We start from the raw sequence: 22,935 nt of genomic DNA, 5'->3' as shown, positions 1-22,935 counted from the left end.
CGTTCTCCCCTGTCAAAAGAATGATTCTGAATTCGAAATAGGGGTATATATAGGTGAAGAGCGCATCCGAAATGGGCTCAAGTCCAGCGAGCCACCGTCGGGCCCAAGTCCAAGGAGCACATCACAAATCGCCCTACCGCTCGGCGGCAATCGCCACTGTCGGGCGGTTTCCCTCAGGTCGGCCCAACGTCAATCGCCATGCCTTCTCCTCGTCCTGGACTGCCCGTGGGTTTAAGTGTGCCGCCAGGCGGTGTGTCGACTCTTCAAATCTTCATTTTTCTACTCTTTTCTTGAGTCAACGACCTGTATCTTCAACTCCATTCTCTACTTTTCTCAAATTAGCTACAAAACAATGCAAAACAAGCATAAAATCGCTAAAAACAACTTTTGACTCTCTCCAGACTCATTTATTGAGTTTTGCTTGATTCTAAGCTCATTCCGAGTAGTAAAAGGTGTAATTTGGTCCAAATTGACATATGATAATAACTGTTTTTCAACCTTCATCAACACCCCAAACTTAGAATTTTGCTTGTCCTCAAGCAAAACAAAACAAAACAACACACAAAATGAAAACTTGGCTTTATACTGCTTCATCCAATGCCTCAACAATCCCGAGATACATGACAAAACTACTCAATTCAATATCCTCAGTGACATCCAAAATAAGATGCATGCATGCTTTCAATCCAGAGATTGCACAATAGATGTTATACACTATGAATGATCAATCCACTAAGCAAAAATGCACTCATGAAAATTAACAGTTCAAATCAAGCAAGTGTTTCTCTCAATCACTCAAGTGTCTAAGGTTACACTCCACTCTCTATTGTTCACAAGTCACATGAAACAAAATTGCCATTCATCTCAAACAATCAACATCTTTACATGAAAATGCCATCAAAAGGACTTTTCCAAGGCTTGTAATGAGGTTAGGCTAACAAGAAAGAATTGGTTTTTCTAGAATGCAAAATCCTTGAGTCAAGAGAGCTATCAAAATATTCCACATTTAAGCACAACTCTCTCACCAATGTCTCTCATTCCCAATTTTTCCCTCTTCTTTTTCTTTTGCATTGAGCTCTTCTTCATGCTTTTCTTCTTTTCTTTTTCTTTTTCTCATGAATTTTTCTTTTCACAATATTTGATCTCAATGCTTTTCACTTGCTTTTTCAAATTTTCCCCCGTACAACCCCAAACTTGAACCTTTTCATCACATACAATTAGGCTCATCCCAACTCAAGGTAAAGAATTTCAAAGCAAGGGTTCACATACTGTTTAAGGCTAAGGTTAAAAAAGGGTATAATATTTCAAGCACTTTGGGTGAAAATTTGGCTAGAGAAGGGTTTTCAAAAATGGCCTTGATCATATGACATTCATATGCAATTCAATCAATCATCAAGATTAAAGCAATATCATCCATGTTTTCCTGTGAACAATACATGCAACAATAAAAACTCTAGAGCTCAAAATCTCACACACATGCTTCCTCACACAAAATTCATTCATACACCATGCCTGGCATCATGACCACAATCATAAATTCATCACCCATCTATTTCCTNGATATCAACATGCATTGCAACTCAATTCTCATCCACCTCAAATAATCATCAAATTGCCCCATCATGCACATCAGTCATTCAAACATTTTCAGAAAAAGTATTCAAGCCAAGAGTACACACCAAAACAAAAATACAACCTATTCTAGGAATTTAAATTGCAAAAGTGTAAGAAGAAATTCTAGGTTGACTCCTAGTAGCACTTGTTTAACGTCACGAGCCTAACCCAAACCTGGTTGGCACTTGTCAGTAAGTGCACTTCCTTCCATCACCCATCAGTAGGTGTACCGTCCGGATATCCTTCAGTGGATACCAAAAATTTAGCATCCCTCAGTAGATGTTCCAACCAAAATAAAACACAAGACCGAAAAAGAAAATTGTTCATAAAAATACAAAATTTGATTTCCAACAAATTCAACTCTTCTTCTTCACGTTGGGATCTTCATCATCCCACCGGCTCACTTTTCTTCGGTCCACCTTCTTGATCACTTTTGAATAAGGTCTTTGAATCTCCACCATTCATTTCTCCTTCAACTCCTTTACTATCCATCCCTTCTTCTTAAATATCACTTTGCTCCCTGGTAGGAGTGGATCTTCTTTTGCTTTTGGGTGAATGGTTCTTCTCCCTTTATTCTCAGGCACCTACAAAACACAACAGCTGTCAAAATAAGCATTACCTGTTATGCTCTCTTCTTGTTCTTCATTCACCTCTGGCTTCTCAAATGTTTTTCTTTTTATTGTCTTAATCTCATCCCCTTCACGGACAATATAGAGAAATAGATAATTCAAATCTCTCATCATTATTCTTCCATCATGAACATCAATAAACATCTTTGATGTTGCCATGAAGGGTCGCCCCAAAATCACAGGATTCTCATCCTCTGTTTTAACATCCATGACAATGAAATCTGCTAAAAACTCAAGACAGTCTGCTCGTACAACAACATCTTCCACCATTCCCACTGGCCTTTTTTTAGAACCGTCTGCCATTATTATAGTCAAGTCAGAGGGTTTCAACACAAGTCCTCCGATTTCCTTCAACAGTTCCGTGGGTATTAAATTAATGCTGGATCCAGAATCTATCATAGCTTCCCCCTCCCAATCATCCAGGGAACATAACAATGTTAAACACCACAGATCTATAGCTTTAGGAGGATAATTACTCTTTTGTGGGTGAACAACAAGATCCTCTTCTTCATCAGTAAGCTCCATTTCATCCTCCTTGTTAATTTTGATTCTTTTTGAATGGGGAGGAATCTGCTTATTTTCTAAAAGTAACACAGTCACTTCACCAACTTCTTTTTCCTTGTAATTCTCCTCTCCTTCATCTTCACTGCTCATGGGTTCAAAGAATTCACCCATTAACGTCTCCTCTTCTTCACTTCTCACAACATGGAATGGTTCAATATCTTCCTCCCAATCATCCTGACTATCTGCGTCCCAGCCACTCTGGCTTGTAATAATCTTGCATTCCCTCTTAGGGTTAGCCTCAGTGCTAGCCCTAAACTGGTTTTTCTCTGTAATCTCTATCCTTGTTGCCAGCTGCCCAATCTGTGACTCCAGTGATTTAAAGTTTGCCTGATTGTTATTCACTTGCTGCTCATATCTTTTGTAGAAGTCATCAAATCGATTACTCAAGGCCCTGACAGACTCAGTCAAATTACTCATTTGCTGCCACAGAGGTAATGGTTGTTGCTGCCGGAAGTTTCCTCCTTGTCCAGAAGAAGCATTTTGGCTTTGCCCAATACTTGGATGATTTTTCCAACCTTGGTTAGAGTTACCTTGGTTGAAATTTCCCTGTTTGTACTGAAATTGGGCCCCCATATAATTCACGTCCTGCTACATCTCTTCTGTAAACGCACATTGACCATTAATATGATCACCACCACATAAATCGCAAAGTTGTTGTGCCTGGGAAACATTTATGAGCCCCCAAGGAAGTTCAGAGACCACCTTTAGCAACTTGTCCAATTTCTGGCTGAGGAGGTGATTTTGTGCTGCTGCAACATCTTCAGTAGGAAGATGTAAAAGTCCTCCTTTTTGCGTTCCCCTCTCACTTTGTGACACTTCATTTAGAGTCATCTCTTCAATTAAGTTGTACACCTCATCTTCTGTTTTTCTATTAATACTGCCTCCAGCCGAGGCATCTATCATCATTTTGGTCTGAGCGCGCAAACCTCCAAGGAACGCAAGCAAGTATGAAGCTTTATCAAACCCATGAACTGGGGTCGCTCTCAATAATCCATTGAATCTATCCCATGCTTGCCCCAGTGATTCCTCCATCCCTTGTTTGAACGAAGAGATATCCAACTTCCCTTGATTGATCTTTGGAGGTGGGAAGAATTTAGTAATAAATTGTTGGACCACCGCTTCCCACGTCTTGAATGTTCCCTCTAGGAAAGAATTCAATCAGTCTTTTACGTTTCCTCCAAGAGAGAAAGGAAACAAACTAAGTTTGACTCTGTCGTCCGTCACTCCAGTTTTCTTCACTCTGTTGCAAATTTCACCAAAGACTGTCAAATGTTTGTAAGGATTTTCATTTGACAACCCATGGAATTGGTTGTTCTGGACTAACTGAATGAGTGTCGGACTCATCACCATGCTGGTTGTATTTTCTGCTGGAACTGCAATGCTGTTAAAATTCAAGGGACCAACTGTATTAGTTGCGTCCCCTAAAGTGCGTCTGGGAGGAGGTTGATTGGCCATCTCCTCAAAATCTGGTTCAAAAGTCTCAGGTGAAAAATGCGAAGTCACTTCTGGAGAAAGAGATTTCTCACGCAAAGGACGTCTCTTTCTCCTCTCGTATGGTAGACCTTCTAGCAGAGGTTGTTGGTTTTTCCTGCTTCTAGTATGTATTGTTTCCTGCATACACAAGAAAAACACTCTAAAAGCACTTTTATAGAAAATAAAACAAAACGCAATAAAAGAAAAATCAAACAAAAATAATTACAAGTAAGTCAAAGTCAATCAATTCACACTACTAAAAAAATAAACCTCGAGTCCCCGGCAACGGCGCCAAAAACTTGTTGACAAATTGGCAAGTGTACCAAATCGTACAAGTAATATAAATGGTAAGACCAAGTATCGTTTTCCCAAGAGACTCGTATGGCTTTCTCGTTCACGTGAATTAAAATAATAAGACTTGAAAAATAAAAATTAATAAATTGGATTTAAGAACAAAAATATTAACATGCACAAATAAAGTTGATTCAATTGACAAACGAAAACAATGGATGAATGGATGTTGTTGGGGGTTACAATTTCATCTATTCCACTTTCTCTTACATACTACCCTTGAATATTAGTTTGATTGATTCAATTGTTATGCAACTTTCTTAGCCTCCCCTTAACCCGATCCCTCGGCGAAAAGGGCCTAATATTAACTATTGGCTTGCTATCTCTAGCCTCCCCTAGTAATTAATACCGCATTATAAACAGAAGTTAGCGCAAAATATTAACTATTGGCTTGCTATCCCTAGCCTCCCCTAGTAATTAATACCGCATTATAAACAGAAGTTAGCGCAATTGATCGTCCTACCCCTATCCCTAGGTGGTATTGCAAAATCAAGAGATAACTTACCAGTTCATGTCATTATTGTACGTCCCCATTTCAATAAAGACAAACATCAATATACCGAATGAGTTAAACGATAAAGGCCTTAAGCACAGATGATAACCCAACAATAATCAATCAACACATATGGAGACCATATCAATAATCAAGAGATTCAATAAGAGAGAGTATCAAAAGATTACATTGTTTCCCCCAACAACAATAGGGTTTAGTTCACCATAGACATGGTGAAACTAGATGAAAAATGGAAGAAGAATGGAAAAGCAAACCCTAGAAAAGATGAAAAGGAGCCTATGCATCCAAGAGATCCTCTCTAGAGAGCAAAATTAGGTCTGGCCGTTCTCCCCTGTCAAAAGATTGATTCTGAATTCGCAATAGGGGTTTATATAGGTGAGGAGCGCATCAGAAACGGGCCCAAGTCCAGTGACCCACCGTCGGGCCCAAGTCCAAGGAGCGCATCACAAATCGCCCTACTGCCCAGCGGCAATCGCCACCGCCGGGCGGTTTCTCTCAGGTCCGCCCAGCGTCAATCGCCATGCCTTCTCCTCGTCCTGGACCGTCCGTGGGTTTAAGTGTGTCGTCGGGCGGTGCATCGACTCTTCAAATCTTCATTTTTCTGCTCTTTTCTTAAGTCAACGACCTGTATCTTCAACTCCATTCTCTACTTTTCTCAAATTAGTTACAAAACAATGCAAAACAAGCATAAAATCGCTAAAAAAAACTTTTGACTCTCTCCAGACTCATTTATTGAGTTTTGCTTGATTCTAAGCTCATTTCGAGTAGTAAAAGGTGTAATTTGGTCCAAATTGACATATGAAATTACCACCCACCGTTGAGCGGTCTACTTGATCGTTGAGCGGTTGCGGCACATACTTGGCTCAGGTTTGTTAAAAGCTGAGTGTTTTTTTAGGTTTTGCACTTTGAAACCTCTTCTTTGCAAGTCGCCCAAGTAGTCTCCTTAAGCCCTAGCACTTCTCTTTCACTTTCAAGAGCTTTCTAAAGAGATTTCCTCACTATTCTCATCACCCACTCACAAAAGTCTCACTTTTCTACCATTATCTTGTCAAAGTTTGGGCTTTTTGTTGAGGGTTGTGCATTGGAGAGGCATTCATCATCAATTAAAAGGAAGTCTAGCAAGCATCTAAGATCTCCACTCAAGAATTTCATCCTGAAGGAGGGTAAAGACCATGGAAAATAAGAGAAATGAGCCAAAGAGACCAAGATTTTATTCTTCTCGGTTCCTTTCTAGGAAGAATGAAGAGCATTATGTGACTGTTCAGGAGCAGGCACAGTGATGGAAGAAGCCTTGGGGATGATGACTGAGACTCTACGCAAGCTCGATCCAGAAGTTCCTCGAAGCAATCCGAATGAAGAATGCAACGGAATAACAAGGACAACGAAGAACANATGTTAGAAACCCTAATTAAAACAAGAGAATCGAAAACGAATGAAGAAAACCCTAAAATTATGAACGAACCCTAATCTGAACCTTGAACCCTAGAAATGGGGAGAGACGCAAAATGAACCAATTAATCGGTTCAAAACAGAGAATAAATGGTGAAAATTGTTTGGATCGGTGCAAAGGTGGTTTTAAACGGTGGAAATCAAAATCAATCGGTGAAAACTATGGGAAATGGTGAGACGAGGCTGAAACGAGGAGGAAACAAGAATGATGAAGTGAATCGGGGAAGAAAATAAGACTTACAATGAGGGAGATGAGGTTGACGAAGGCGAGCTCTCTCTCTCGAGAAAACTAAGCTCTCTGATGCGTGACGCGAAGGAAGAAAGTGAGAAATGAAGTTCTGTTTCGTGGTGGAAAGAGGCGAGAATGAAAATGATACGCNTATGCTTGAAANGCGTGGCAGAGCTTGGCTGACNCCACTGAAGATGTGGCGGTGAGAGAGTGAAGTAACGTGTAAGAGAGAGAAAGCACCGGTGGAGTTTCTGGAAAATGGAAAATGAAGGTAGTGTGCCTTGGAAGGTGGCTAGAGGGAGTCTTTAGACTCTCTAGCCTATGACTTTCAAGAGAGAATAATTTTCTGAAATAGAAAAGTTTATTCACATCAATCTCAAAAGTAAGTAATACAAGTGAGGAGTTGGGTATTTATAGTGACCCATGCTCCTTGCAAGTTAAACTACACGTAAAATGAAATGTAAAATTACAACTAAGAGGACTATGTCAAGAAGGATTCCATCACACAGGGTAGCAAGTCTGGAGCAGCTGGAGCACTAGGCAGAGAAGAGGATGACTAGGAGGATGATGAGTTTGATGATGCACAGGCTGGTGATGAGTACGACTCAGATGAGGACATGGACTAATAGGGTATCTACTGATGGATACCAGCACTTAGACAAGGATTTTTCTTTTTCTTTTGTACTTTGGATTTGTAGATTAGGTGAACTTTATTTTTGTGTCTATGCTTGGCTTGTACACTGATTTTGATGATGGTTTGATTATATTGCATGATGAGTTATTTAATGATGATTAAATATGGTTGATGATTGAGATTGTGTGCATGATGATATTCAAGTGAATGGTTCATTAACTATGTGAACAGATGTGTGGTGGTTTATGATTGTGATTATAATGCTAAGCAGGGTGTATAAATGATGTGTGAGAAAGCATGTTGTGTGAGGTATTGAGCTTTAGAGTATTTTCTAATATATGTACCGTTCACAGGGAATCATGAATGATATTGCCTGAGTCTTAATAATTGATTGAATTGCATGTTTATGTCATATGATCAAGGTCATGTTTGGAAGCCCTTACTTAGCCAAATTTTCGCCCAAAGTGATTAAAATGTTATACCCTTTTTAAACCTTGGCCTTAAACAGGATGAAAACCCTTGTTTTGAAATTATTTACCTTGAGTTGGGTTGAGAATAATTGTATGTATTGAAAAGGTTCAAGTTTGGGGTTGTTTGGGGAAAAGTTGGAAGGCAAAAAGAAAGGCATTGAGCTCAAGTGTTGAAAAAGAAAAATGCATGAGAAAAGAAAAAGAAGAAAATGGGGTTGTTTGAGTTGGAAGGCAAAAAGAAAGGCATTGAGCTCNAGTGTTGAAAAAGAAAAATGTATGAGAAAAGAAAAAGAAGAAAAGAAAAAGCATGAAATATTAGCTCAATGTAAAAATAAAAGAAAAGGGAAGAAGTTGGGAAAGAGTGAGATTGGTGAAAAAGAGAGTTGTGCTTGAACTTTGAATGTTAAAATAGCTCTCTTAACTCAAGGATTTTGTGCTCCAGAAAAAGCATTTTTTTTTTTTTTGTTAGCCCAGCCTCATTATAAGCCTTAGAAAAGTCCTTGTGATAATAGTCGCATGTGAGAAGGTTGATTGTTTTAGATGAAGGACAATGTTGTTTTATGTGACATGTGAATAGTAGAGAGTGGAGTGACCTCTTAAACACTTGAGTGATTGAGTGAAACACTTGCTTGGTGAGAATTGATAAATTAAATGTTTACATCTATGCTTAGTGGATTGATCATTCATGAATAAAACATCTGTTGTGAAATATATGATTATGTGAACTGAATTGAATTGAAAGCATGCATGCATCTTGATTAGATTCCACTGAAAATCTGAATTGAGTAATTCTTGTCATGAGAAAAATGGATTTTGAAAATGTTGAACTATTTGATGAAAAAATGGAAAGCCAAGTTTTGTCTTGTTTGTTTGAGGACAAGCAAAGTTCTAAGTTTGGGGTTGTTATAACGGTCTAAAAAGCGTTATTTTCATGCTTAAATTTGATATCAAAACACACCCTTTATGGCTTAGAATGAGCTTAGAATCAAGTAAAACACTTAGTGGAGTCATGTGAGAGTCAAAAGTTGGTTTTAGAGATATTATGCTTGTTTTTGCATTATTTTGCAGGGTTTTGATGTGAATTGAAGATGGAAGTGAAGTAAGGTGGCCTTAGACTCGTGAAAGAATAAGAAAAAGGATGTCGAGTGAACCGCTCAGTGCCCAAATCCAACGCTGAGCGTCCAGAGCGATTAGAGGCAAACTGCTGAGCGGTGATATTGACCGCTGAGCGGTGGCACGATTAAGGGGAAACCGCTGAGCAGTTAAATTAGGCGTTGAGCGGTTGTCTATTGGGCTTGGGCTTAAATTCTGTTACTTTTCTAGTCTATAAATAGACCCAGTGCGATTTCCAAAGCAATCCTTTGGTAGGCAGAGACGTCTAGAGCTATTCTACACACCTTAGAGGAGGTTCCTTGGATGTTTAGGCTACAATCTACCAAATTTAGGGTTTATTCTTCCATTCTTTCATTGTATTCCCTCTAGTTTCACCATGTCAATGGTAAACTAAACTCTTTGTTGTTGGGGAACAATGTAATCTTTTGAAACTCTCTTATATCAAAACTTTTATTTTCTTTATATGCTTGCATATGCTTATATTATCAATTGTTGGGTTCCTTACCTTTACCTAATGCTTTTATCGTTTAACTCATTCGGCAAATGTTGTTTGTCTTTATTGATACGGAGATGTACAGTAATGTCATGAACTGGGGGGAATTCCTTGATTAAGCTAATATTGCCTAGAGATAGGGGTTGGACAATCAATTGTATTTTGCTTCCGTTTATCATGCATTGTTAGTTACTAGGGGAGACTAAAGATAGTAAGCCAGTAATTAGTAATAGACTCTTTTCGCCAAGAGATTGGGTTTAGGGTACACTAAGAAAGTTTGCATGACAATATGATAATAAAGCAAATTAAATAAGAAGAGTAGATGTAAGAGGGTGGATAAGATGAAATTGTAAACCCCAACAACTCTATTCATGCATAGTTTTTTCCTTGCCAACTCATTCAATTGCATTGTGCATGTTTATTTTCATTATTTGCATACAAAACCTAAAACCAATTTCTTTCTCAAGTCTTATGCGATCTATTTACATGAAAGTTAAGGCCTAAGAGTTCTTTGGAAAAACGATACTCGGGCTTACCCGTTTTATATTACTTGATAACGATCTGGTACACTTGTCACAGACTTAACAAAATGAAAATGGCCAAATTGAAAAGGCTACATTATGATCTTATCCTTCACATCGAGCTTTAGGCACCATTTTTGTATTATCTTCAATGCCAACTTATACATCTTGTTCTTCATTTCTACACAGGCAATGAAGTGGCCAAACTGATCTTTCAAATATAGTACTCAGTCTTTCACCATAACCAAGTTGCCTTTCTCCATAGTTGTCCCATGTTATATTTATTACTCTTAAGATTAGGTACATATTACATGTCTCTGATTTCTCCAACTCACCCAGTTTTCTACAGGTACCAAATTGTACCTCGACATTTTACCACTACATTGGATTCATCTTCAAACCCTACATGCCCAACGTCAACTTTGGACAGCTCTTTGAACATGCTCTCATCCTCGCACAAGTGATTACTCGCTCCTGTATCAAGATACCAGACTAAGTTGTTATAACAACTCGAACTTAGCTTGGCACTTCACCTCCTTAACATTATCAATATCCCTTTTTCTTCCTCAGCTTCTTCAGAAAGGAAGTTTGTCTCCTTTCTCTCAAACCGATAGTACTTTGCAAATGATCGACCTTCCCCACAGTTATAGCATTTGATTCTTGAATTACAATCCTTGGCAAAATGATCATACTTCACACATTTAAAGCACTTGACTCTTGAACTACTTGTTTAACCTCCTCAGCCTTTACCTTGTCCTCGACCATAACGTCACCACGGCCTTGAGTGTTCTGAGTATAAGGTGTCTTCTTCTCCTTAATGGCCACTTTTACTTATCCTATTTATATGTCTTTTCCAATATGTTTCACGTATCTTTTGAAGATGTAGCATTTGCTATCTTTTCAAAGTCATATTATTCCACATCTCAGTAAACATGTGCATGGTTATTTTGACTTTCACTTGCGTTTTTCTCAATGTAGCAACCTAGGCAACTATTTGTTCTTCATTGTCTAGTGATTCTTAGTACTAATTTTCAACTACATCTTGAGAACTAAGAAGAGCGATAAACTACATACTCTTATTGTCATAATTGACTTTTCTTGTCAATTTAGACAGAGACACATTGTTTGCAAGATTGACCATCTCACTTAAACTTTATAGTTTTATGACGATTTCTCAAAAACTCAAATATCCAAACGAATTAGCTCGACTCTTGATATCAATTTGTTAGCAAAAAAATCACTCTTCTATGTATATAAGCTGCTCTTTGTGTTTCATTTCAACTACTCATTACAACTTATAAGACAAATATTTGACTTTTTATTTCAAAATCACAATGTCTCCAATTATTACATTATAATAATCATTAATACCCAAAACATAACATAGTGATTTACTAATGTTGGGTACAAACAAAGTTCCACATCAGAAAAATAGAGATGGACATGAGTTTATATATACATAAGACATCTTCATTGATAAGAGACCTTTTGAAGTGATCCAAAGCAGATAATATTTTATAATATTTTATCAAGTGTGGAGATCTATGTGCATTTGTGTGTGTCAAACCTCCCTACAACTACCTCATCTAACACAATATCTTTCATTCTTAAAACCATTGGTGGACTGAGATCAGTTACCTCGGGAAAGCAACTGCATTGCAACATCTTTAAACTGGGACTCCAAACTCATACTTACGTCAGGAATTCGGTATGGCGAAGGACATAGAAACCGCTCACCACCTGTTCCAGGAAATTCCAAATGCAGATTTAGGGGCTTGGCACTCTATCATAAATTGTCACGTGCATTGTCGAAACTATACGCAAACTCTCCATCTGTTTGCTAAAATGCTGCGGAGTGGCCTGCAACCGGATCAGCCACTCTGGTAGTGACCTCTCAGCGTGTGGTGGAATAGAACTAGATTTTGGGAGGCGAATTCATTATTCTCTTGTACAAAAACATACTAAGCTTTGTGAGAATATATCGGTCTCCAATTCCCTAATTGACATGTATGCAAAGTAGGAGCAGTGGAAGAAGCCTACCACATATTTAGCAGCATGAAAAGGAAGAATGTGATTTCATGGAATGTCATGATTCTCGGTCTTGCGTCGCATGGTAAGGGAGAGGAAGCATTAGCGCTTTTCACAGAGATGTTACAGCAGAACGTGGAGAGGCCGAATGATATTACTTTCTCGGAGGTTCTATGTGCTTGTAGCCATGGAGGATTGATTGATGAAGGTAGACAATACATTGATATTATGGACAAATATTGTAACATCCAACCCACAATAAAGCACTACGGGTGCATGGTGGACCTCTTGGGTCGAGCTGGTTTAGTTGATGATGCATACAATTTGATAAAGATCATGCCAGAGGAATGCAATGCAATTGTATGGAGGACTTTGTTAGCTGCGTGTCGGCTTCATGGAAATGTTCAACTGGGTGAGAAGATAAGGAACCGTCTGTTGGAATTGGAACCTGATTATCATAGCAGTGATTATGTTCTTCTTGCAAACGTGTATGCTAGCACCGGTCAATGGAATGAAATGTCCTGAGAGAGAAGATTAATGCAACAAAGGCGAATTCAGAAACCACAGCCTGGAAATAGCTGCATCGGCATCCTGGATTGGCGCTGGAGAAAATGACTATTGAAACATTGTTATAAAACTAACATTAACACTCAAAACAATCAATTGAAGGTTTGAACTGTCCAAGTCAGTGAAGCTTTCACTTGATAAATGCAAGAATTTGAGGAGAGTGTGCCTGAAGATTGTATCCTCTTCATTAACCAATGTATCTTAAACAAAATCAAGGCAACACGTCAAGATTGTATCCTCCTAATTAGCCAATGTATCTTGAACAAAATGAAGTCAACATGTGATAGAAGGGTTCATTTTGCAGACAAAACTGATAGGTAAGAGAAGTTTAAGAACCTGCAAAATCTTAATTGACATGATTATTTTAATGTAGATGGAAATAATGACTCTCTGAAGTTAGACCATTTATATATTAAAGAAAAATTGAACGAAATAATTAACCTGTTATTGCTTGTATATTTAGTTTGTTCTGAATTAATAAATATAATGTCTCTAGTCTTATTTTGTTACCACTATTAGTGGAACTTGTGATGAAATCTTAAATCAAAAGAGAGTTGTCATATGTACTTGTGATATTTTTCTACAGAAACTATTGTGACCCTGACTGAAGTTATTTTGAGTTGTAGTATATAGAAAAGATAAAGACTAAAGAAATTACTTATAATTGATCATGAATGCTGATTCTATTAACAAGAATTTTCTTTTAAAATAACTTGAATTATAATGAATAAATAGCTTTAAAGTATCAGTAATTAGTATTTACTAGGATAACAAGTAAATCATACTGAATCACCTTGGGAAGCTATGTCAGGCTATGCACGACGATTGTTGTCGAAGTGTTCCGATCAAGAAGAACATGCATATGGCATATGTGCTGAGGTCTTAAGGTTGTTTATGCTGCCATCCAAAAGGCTGGTGACCAAGGAGTAACACGGGAGAAGTTTCCTAGGTTATAAACCTTCCAGGTACAAATTCCAAAATTTAACATTATAAAATTGACTTGAAGTCGACTAATGTATATAAAGTTTTTCAATTATTTAAACTTGAGTTTGTTTATTTTTATTTGGCTGTCTTCAGGAGCTGAGGTCGATGGCTTGTTGATGCTCTTGAAGCATTTGGAAAAACGCTATAGGTTCCTCTCCCTTTATTTGTTATAAAATTTCTTATATCATGTCTGCTTTCAACTCATGGTTTGACCCAATGTAAAGAAACTATTTCCCCCTTCTACCCAAATATTGGATTGAGATAAAAAATCATGTTCAAACACAATCCAGATACCTACCACTGTGGATAAATTCACTCAATTATGAATGCTCTGTCTAGAAATCCTAGAATCAAAGACAAACTTTCTCTTCCACGTCTAGTGTCTACCCTGGTCAATTAAATGTGGTTCTATATGGAGTAACAACTTAAAAGTGATTGGAGATTTGATATTGGATGATGATGTAAATATATCCACATGTACAGAAAATTATTGTTTACAAATAAACTTTTGAAAACCTTTAAGTATGTACAACTTTGTTCGTTCCATCACTAGAATTATACTAGGGCTAAATTTTGAATTCCATAATCTTACTTATTGTCAAACTTTTAATTTATAAATTCTTGCAGGACGTGGTGTAAGAATATTAATGACGCAAATAATACTTATTCATTGCTAATGTAGTTAAATGTTCGATTGAGTTCCTCAATCATCATTATAAATGCGTTACATGTAAACTTGACATGCGTAATCTCCCTAAACAAAGTGGTCCAAAATTGAAAACAAGTCCAGGGAAGTAAGCAATAATATTCTTATTATCCCCATCGTTGTGCTGCTAATGATCTTCAAACAAGTCTTCGGGAGGGTCGTAGATGATCATATCTGGGAAAATTTCTAAGAAGTCACGTTTTACTTTCTCTCTTAATTCTGGATAAGGAATGAGCCCTTTCAGTATCACACGAAAAGGCAACGAAAGAGGAGGCTCAGGGGACTGTCTCATTTCTTCGTATATCTCCATTGCTTCTGAGGGCAACCCGTTATCCAGAAAAGCTCTGATAATATCTCCAAATGTATGCTGATCAAATAAAACTTGTTCCTCTTTCAAATCAGTCCAAACTCTCTTAGCTTCTTCCACCCTTCTGTTTCGTGCAAGCATCATCAGCATGTCCCTGTAAAAAAACATGTCCGGTCTGTACCATATTTCTTTCCGGACTATTTCATACAACTGAGAAAGGAACCAAGGATTTATCATTAAATAGTCAGTGCATATCAATGAGATAAAAAATAGTTAATAAAACATCATGTTAGTACTAAAAGAAATTAAATATTTGATGAAATTTTAGATTTTGCAGTCTTTTATATTTGAAATTTTGGGGGTTCGATATTACATTTTATGTTCACCACACATTATGGTTAAACAGGTGACTTTCCGTAATAAAGTACAATCATAAGGGCATGAAAAAAAGCAATTCAAAAGGAGTTGATAATTTATCCTGGTGCTGAAGGCTCTTCACTGTGCAAAATTATGGAGAGGGTCATTTTACAGTCTTTTGTACCTTTGAAAATGAGAAGAGGCCGTTTCCATATTTGAAATAATGACCAAATGGAGGTGAATGTATAAAGGCACATTGCACATACTTACTACAAAGCTCTAACACGTGAACATAAAGATGTTTTAAAAGGTAATTCAATGATTTGGAAGCAAGGACACAAATATAAAGTTGCAAACTTATTACATGGAAGGGAAGGCTTTGATGATGTTGGCCTTTTAAGAGATAGAAATAAAATGGATGCAGAATCATGGTCACTTGGTCATGGAACCCATGCACCAACACTTCAAAGATACCCCTTATGTTACTTGGACAACCATGTTTCTCTTGTAGTTGTGAAAGAAATCAGAGCACCTACGTCTTTCTATATTCCTTGAAAATAAATGAGTGACACCTCAAAAGACAAAGAATCTAATATTTGTTCACAGAAATCTTTGTATTCTATCAAGAAACTCCTCAAAATACAATAATGAGGCAACTAAATTGTGGGATATTGTTCAAGATAACACTTCAGAAAATGAATCAATGAGCTTGATTCCCCTTTCTTGGGTTCTTATATTTGTAATGATATTAGAGGTTCTGATACAATGTATGTGAGGAAATAGAAAAGAACAAGAAAGGTCACACTTAGAAACTAGGTACAACACAGCTCATAGCAGCTATTCATTTAAGTCTATTTAAGATGACCTAGTCTAACACTACCCTTGAATCTCGAGCATACAAATTGTATATGTCAAGCTTGAATAGATATATTCAATTTGAGGTCCTCTCAAGGATTTTGTGAGCACATCTACAAGTTGATCACGGAATCCAACAAACTCAGTATATTTCTTTGGAAACCAACTTTTCCCAAACATAATGATAGTCAATTTCTACGTGTTTAGTCCTCAATAGGAAACTGGCCTAGAAAATAAGGATTACACCCCGCTTATATATTATACTATGACATTATTCCTGATTGATATGGGAACTTCAACACACCCACTCACACTATGAAATGAACATCTAGAGCGTACAATTTGATATTTATGGGTGGTCTAATAAGAACCCTATAACAAAGGCATGATAGTATCAAAGAACTTCGCTATGATAGACTTTGATAAAACCTTGAGATGAATGCAAAAAGAATAGAAAATGAATTACAGAGCTTGATTCCCCTTTTTTGGGCTCTCATATTTATAATGATATTGGAAGTTTATACACAATGAATGAGAAAAAGAAAACAAATTACGAAAGGTCACACTTAGAAACTAGGTTCAACACAAATCACATAGCAACTTTTCAATAAAGCCTATTTAAGATTGCCTATTCTAAGAATAACTTTTTATTGGATAACAATGATATTCTTGAGACTGATAGCTTATCTATTGATGAACTAGATTTAGAAACTATATTTCTTAATGAGAACGACCAAACATGACAATTTGCATAAAATTTTCTCTTAGACTTTTTTTATAACTTTTTCTCTTAGTCTTTTAGATTATAAAGTATGATTAGTACTTTTACTAGGCATACAATTACACGAATATATAACAAACACACTTTTACGAGACATATAGTCTTTTAGACTATAAAGTATGGCGGGTGCCTGTCCTATGTTTTTTCTTTTTTTTAATTTGACCATGGAAAATTAAACTAACGCCATGAAAGTTATTATAGATACTTAAATTTTTTTATAATTTTGTACAAGCCACTCATTTATTTTAAAAATAGTACACTATCCTTTTAATATCAAACATGTATTTTCTTTCTAGTTTAAAAAAACAATATACCACTCTTCTTACAAGATACCAATAAAATGTCGAAAGCAAGGAACATGAATGCAATATGAGAAAATATTTGCATTGTAATTTACTCTTTAAAATAAATACTAGAGGTACTACATTAGCTTATTTAATTTTTCATAATTTGATGAATAACTCGACATACATTTAAAGTTTATATTTGATTACGCATTGGAAAAGAGAAGATTGAGGCCGAAAAAGGGAACCTTGACACAGAGGAAGACTTGGTTCTGTCTCTGGAACTCAGCGAGGACGGCCACAAGGTCGGACTTGAGCAAGCGGGAGACGCTGGACCGGATGTAGCGGTCGAGGCGGACCGGGTCGGACCGGAGCCTCTTGAGCTCTTTAGCCACGAGCAGCCCTTCTTTGCCAATCTCCTTCTTCCGCCGCCATATCGAAAGGCTCGGACTCGATGCCCCACCCGAAACCCAACGGACCCAATTACGGGTGCCAGCTCGCACCGCTGCACCAACTGCAACACGCACCAGCGGCATTAACAACAAACACTGAAAGAAACTGAAAGAGGAACAGACAGGTGATACTATTGCACTGCCACGCTCAAATCAAAATAGCTATGATGCTTAATAACGCTTTAATTCAGATTTCTTTCCCCCGAACCGAGATAACTCGCATGCAAGTAGAATCGTTCTTGAGTTGGCTCGTGGGAACTCGAGCAAACTCCCCCAGACACCGCGATAACAAAGTTGAAAACACGACACGATCTGAGTCACACTGTGGTATGAGGATTTGAAAAGAAGGAGAAAATGGATGTGAAAAGGTCGTCGCTGTGCAATTGCGTGGTGAACTTTCTATTAGAGGAGAATTATGTTCTCACCGAATTCGAGCTTCTTCACGAGCTTCTCGACGACGGCCGCCACAACCAGGTCATCCGCCTCAAACAGTGCTTCTACGATCCCTCTCTCTTCCCTCTCGATCTCATTTCTCGCCTCTGCTCCCTCCGAGGTTGAGGCTTAGGGTTCCAGATAAACAAAAGATTCGAAACAACAAAGAGAAACTATAATGGAGGCATATTGTTGAGGCTTCACATTTGTTCCAGTGGTTGATTTTGTACTCTACTAAATAACCATATTTAATTATCTACTAATTTTATTAGCAATTAGTGGTTATTATAAATAAAAATAAATAAATTAATATAAATGTTGAAAGAATTTAAATTTTAGAGGTCAACAATGTTAGACCAAGTTTGTGTACTAGTTTAGTCTTCTTTTTTTTTTAAGATAACTAGTTAATGGATCAACTAAAACAAAATGATCAAATTCTTAACATGAAATTAGAAAATAAAATATAGATAGTAATAAATAATAATAATAATAATAATAATAATAATAATAATAATAATAATAATAATAGAAAATGAAGGTCAAATAGTAATGAGAAAAAAATGGTCAAATTTATAACATGATATAACGAAATCAAAGTATTAAAACGGAGGTCAAATTCTTAACATGAGAACTAGACAATAAAATTAAATCAAACAAGAAAATATGTCATTCAAACCGGAATTGTTAGAGCGCACCTGGGTAACAATTTCGTGGTTTAGTGGTTCTCTCTCCTAAGTTTACTAGTATTTGTATTTTTTTTTAACAATATTTAATATTTGAGACTAAAAGCAAATTTTATAAAATTAATTAAATTTATATATTATATATTTTAAATTAGAATAATAATAATTATAATAAATACATAATAAAAAAATTCAATAAAAGATTATATATATATATATATATATATATATATATATATATATATATATATCAATTCAAATTACCATTAAATATATTTTAAAGAATAATTTTTATTAGAGTTAAATATGTTTTTACTTCCTATACTATCAAGCGATTTTGGTTCTAGTCCCTCTATCAAAATAAGGTACATTACATTCTAGTCCTCCTTGTTGAAGAAACTTTGATTTTAGTCCTTTAAAGCTAACACCGTTAAAAACTAGCTTACGTGTCTAACGATAGACTGATACCAAATTTTTCTTTTTACGTTGACTCAGTGTTTTTCCCCTTTTCTCCCTCGTTCTCTTCCTTTTCTTTTTCACGCATAAATGGCCTTCCAGATTCCATGAAGAGAAGATCTAATACCTTTAATCCAAGAGAGGAGATGTCAGGGATCATTATTCATATTCTCATTTCTTTTTCATGACCATTAATTAATTCACAAATGATGGTTAATGAGATTTTGGAAACTTGCCTTCTTGCGAATTCGAATAGAATCTGTAATTGATTTTTTCCCAAATCTTCGTTCATCTTTCTCATCTCATCCTCTTTAATGAAATTGGGGCAAAAGAAAATTTTTAAAATAGCTATACACAACCAAAGCATTTTACATTCTCACAAAAAGAAACAGAAGCAAAATTAGCCTTATCCTCTAACTTTTCCTCTCAGTTTAATCTATACATCTAAGTAAGTAATTTCAAATTATCACCACTCTTTCTTCACATCATTTTCAGCCAGCGATTCATTTCTTGCCTGTGATTCAGTCCACACTTTTCTTTGTTTATCCCCCAAGCAAAGTTAAGCATCTGAAGCTCCACCTACCAGCATTGGTTCGTTTCCCATCTCCATGTTGCGTAAAACGTCGATAAGTGATTCTGACTAAGAGGAACCGAAAACTGGCGGTGTCTTCCTCCGTGCACCGTCGTCAGCGTTCGATCGTACGTCGCCCTTGTCGATGGATCCGATAGCGTCTCGCACGCGCTTCAAATCTGGATGAAGTTTTCGTCGGTGGCTTCGCCAGGTCTAACGTCCTCTACCGCATGACGCACCATCGCGTCAAGATGATAGAGCTTCGCGAGGCTCCGGTAAGCAGAGTTGATCTCCGTCATTGAAGCGTAGCGTTAGATTTGCAGCACCTCGTAAAAGCTCGGCACCGACAATCGCACTTGGACCACTTCCACCAAAACGGCTCGAACAAAGTTTTGGCGGTGAGAGACGAGGGAGAAAAGGCATCAAAACTTTCGGAGGTTGATATGGATATGGATTCTTCAGAGGGTTGTGTGAAAGTTCAATCGGAGAAAAGGGAAGAGGGTATGGGAAACTGTGAGGGGAAATTGGTTTCTGAAGCAGAAAAAGCTTCAAACTGTTCTTCTGCCAAAATCTTGGAAACCATTGAGAAAGGGCGGAAAGTAACTCAAGTGATGGTGTTGTGGAAGGTTCTGGAAAGGGAATGAATGTGTTTGAAGTGTTAAGATTTCTTTCGGAGATTAGTAATGAAAAGAAAAAAAAGTTGATAATTATTTTTGGTATAAAGTGGCAGATGCTTGTGGAGTTTTTCCTCATCCAAGGTGGTGGCCCTAAGGAGAAGACTTTGACACTATTGACGACGATGAAAAAGACTTTGATCCATAAGAATAGCGTAAGGAAAACTGGAAAATTGTAATCTCTATGTTATGTTTTGGTTTATCGTTGTTTTCATTCGTTATCTTCTGGCCATTTATGCGTGAAAAAGAAAAGGAAGAGAACGAGGGAGAAAAGGGGAAAAACACTGAGTCAGCTTAAAAAAAAAAATTGGTGTTAGTGTACCGTTAGACAAGTAAGCTAGTTTTTAATGATGCTAACTTTAGAGGACTAAAATCAAAGTTTCTTTAAGAAGGAGGACTAAAATGTACCTTACTTTGAAAGAGGGACTAAAAACATATTTTATTATAAACATCACGTGTGGAAAATAAACAAATAATTATGCGAAAAAATCATCATATAATAATTATAATAAATAATTTAACATTTATTTATAATAAAAACTTATATTTTTAAATAAATTCAATAATAAAAAAATTGTATTTCTATGTGTTTATGTTACTACTCTTTTTTATTTTGTAAGTAATATAGTATTTTTGAAAAATATTATTTATCATTGTATAATGAAATATTGTTATTTAAAATTAATAATATTTTAAATTGTTTAATGATAAAAAAAAATCATTTCACAATAAAAATTAAAAAAAATAATTTATAATGTAAATTAATTATTTGAGTTAATGCTATAAATTAATTATTCATCTCATCAGTAATTATTTGTACTATATATAACTAAAAGATATAACTGATTTTAAGAATGAAATTAAATTTATAAGAGAAATAGAAATATCATAGTTATTTTATGTACTATTCAATCTTGCGATATAATATATTTACTTAAGTTTTATTTAGTCTTATCCAATTAATTCAAAAGTTACTTTTTTTCATGTTATTTAATTGAATACTAAAATTTATTCATCACAAAATTTATTTAAATATAGTACATATATTCATTTTAAAAGATAATATTTATATGCAGGAGAAAAAGTTTATAATATATAATACATTTTACGTTTATTTAAAAATCTATATTTAGTGTTAGGACTAAGGGGAGTAAGTAAATTTGAGACAAACATTTATAAATTGAACAAGAAAACTTTATATTATAAAATTAAATAAAACTATATATTTTTAGACACTAATTTAGAAAAACTTAAAATTGATTTAAATGTTTTAATAAGTAATTAAAATATATTAAGTCAAATTAGTTGTATAAAAATCATTTAAACCTTTTAAAAATGTTTTTTTGTAAAATATTCATGAAAAAATATATTTAAATGATCTTATTGTGTTTTATAAAACTGATTTTTTTTTATGTTTGTTTGTTAAAGTATATATATTATTTGTCTATATTTTTTATTTCATATATATTTTAAAAAAAATACATAATTTTAAATATACAATAATTTAAGTCATATATAGATATTTAATTAGTAAATTTTATTAAACAATAATAAAATTTAAATATTAAAAAAAAATAAGTTGGTAAAATAAATCCTTTTACATATTTTTAAAAAGAAAATATAACATGTAATAATTTTAATATTTGAATAACTTTATTTATTATTTTTCTAATTTTTTTTCAATAGAACGATAAAATAAAATCAACTTAAACTATAAGGGAATGTGCTATACACATATAATATTATTCTTAACTTTTATAAATAATAAATTTTTAAAACAAATTTAATTTCACGAATTTGGTTTCACAATATTAAATCGTTTAAAATAATTTGAAATATGTAAGATCCGGAAAAATAGGAGTTTTAAAAATAAAGTAATTTTGAGACTTTGAATTTTGTTTGGAGATTAGTGTTCTTGAGTTTATAATTGGTTTAAACCTCTTTTTGGTCCTTAAGTTATGAGCGGATGTTCAGTTTAGTCCCCGCTTTTAAAAATATAAACCTTTGATTCCTAAGTTATAAAAAATGTATCAAATGAGTCCTTTTTTTATGTTCATGGTCAAAGTACACAGAGCAATCTAAAGTGTTGTTGTTATTATTAAGAAACAAATTAGAGCAATCTAAAGATGTAGCAGTTGTTAAGAAACAACCAAAAGCAGTATTTCAAGTCAAAAAAAGACTCATTTGATACATTTTTTATAACTTAGAGACCAAAGATTTACATTTTAAAAACGGGGACTAAACTGAACATCGACTTATAACTTAGGGACCAAAAAGAGGTTTAAACCTTTATAATTTTGTTAGAACATGATTTTTATGTTATTTCTTTATTTTTTTATATTGTTTTTGCTTAGGGGCAAATGGGTGTTTTAGTTTTATTTAATTGGTGTAGAAATTAATTAAGAGAGGGTGTAGAAAGGAAAAGTATGCAAATTAAATAATTTGGATATTTAATAAAATAATATTATGTAAATCTTTTAGAAGATTTAATTGTTGTTATTTTAAAAATTAGTTAAATGAGAACATAAAAAGAGTTATGTTACTTTTGTGAGAAAAGGAAAAAGAAAGCATTAGACAAAGAGACTGAAAGGAAGGAGAGTTTGTAGAAGAAGGGATGAAAGGTTATTCTTTTGATTAGTTAAGGTATGGGAAGTTTACTTTTCCTTATTGTATAATCAATGTGGAAATTTTCTTAAGTATCTTTTATGATTATGAAAAATTATCTTTGCATTTAAAGGGTGATT

The 22,935-nt window shown here is 35.2% G+C and overlaps 1 protein-coding gene and 1 pseudogene across 1 annotated transcript; one reads left to right on the top strand and one right to left on the bottom strand.

Moving 5' to 3' along the window:
• Nucleotides 1-12,697, top strand: part of LOC106770316 — a 14,000-nt pseudogene extending 1,303 nt beyond the window's left edge.
• A 1,572-nt stretch (nucleotides 12,698-14,269) lies between these two features.
• On the bottom strand, nucleotides 14,270-18,018 carry LOC106772773 (pentatricopeptide repeat-containing protein At1g62350). Its single transcript, XM_014659358.2, has 2 exons — nucleotides 17,172-18,018; nucleotides 14,270-14,856 (listed from the first exon to the last, which is right to left on the bottom strand). Exons 1-2 carry the CDS (start codon nucleotides 17,457-17,459, stop codon nucleotides 14,467-14,469), a joined length of 678 nt encoding a protein of 225 aa, XP_014514844.1. The 5' UTR covers nucleotides 17,460-18,018; the 3' UTR covers nucleotides 14,270-14,466.
• Between the last annotated feature and the right edge of the window lie 4,917 nt (nucleotides 18,019-22,935).

The sequence above is a fragment of the Vigna radiata genome, chromosome 8 (assembly GCF_000741045.1).
Source record: "Vigna radiata var. radiata cultivar VC1973A chromosome 8, Vradiata_ver6, whole genome shotgun sequence".
In the NCBI taxonomy this organism is placed as follows: Eukaryota; Viridiplantae; Streptophyta; class Magnoliopsida; order Fabales; family Fabaceae; genus Vigna; species Vigna radiata.
Note: the sequence above shows the minus strand (reverse complement) of the source record. Positions and strands in the feature narration are given on the sequence as shown.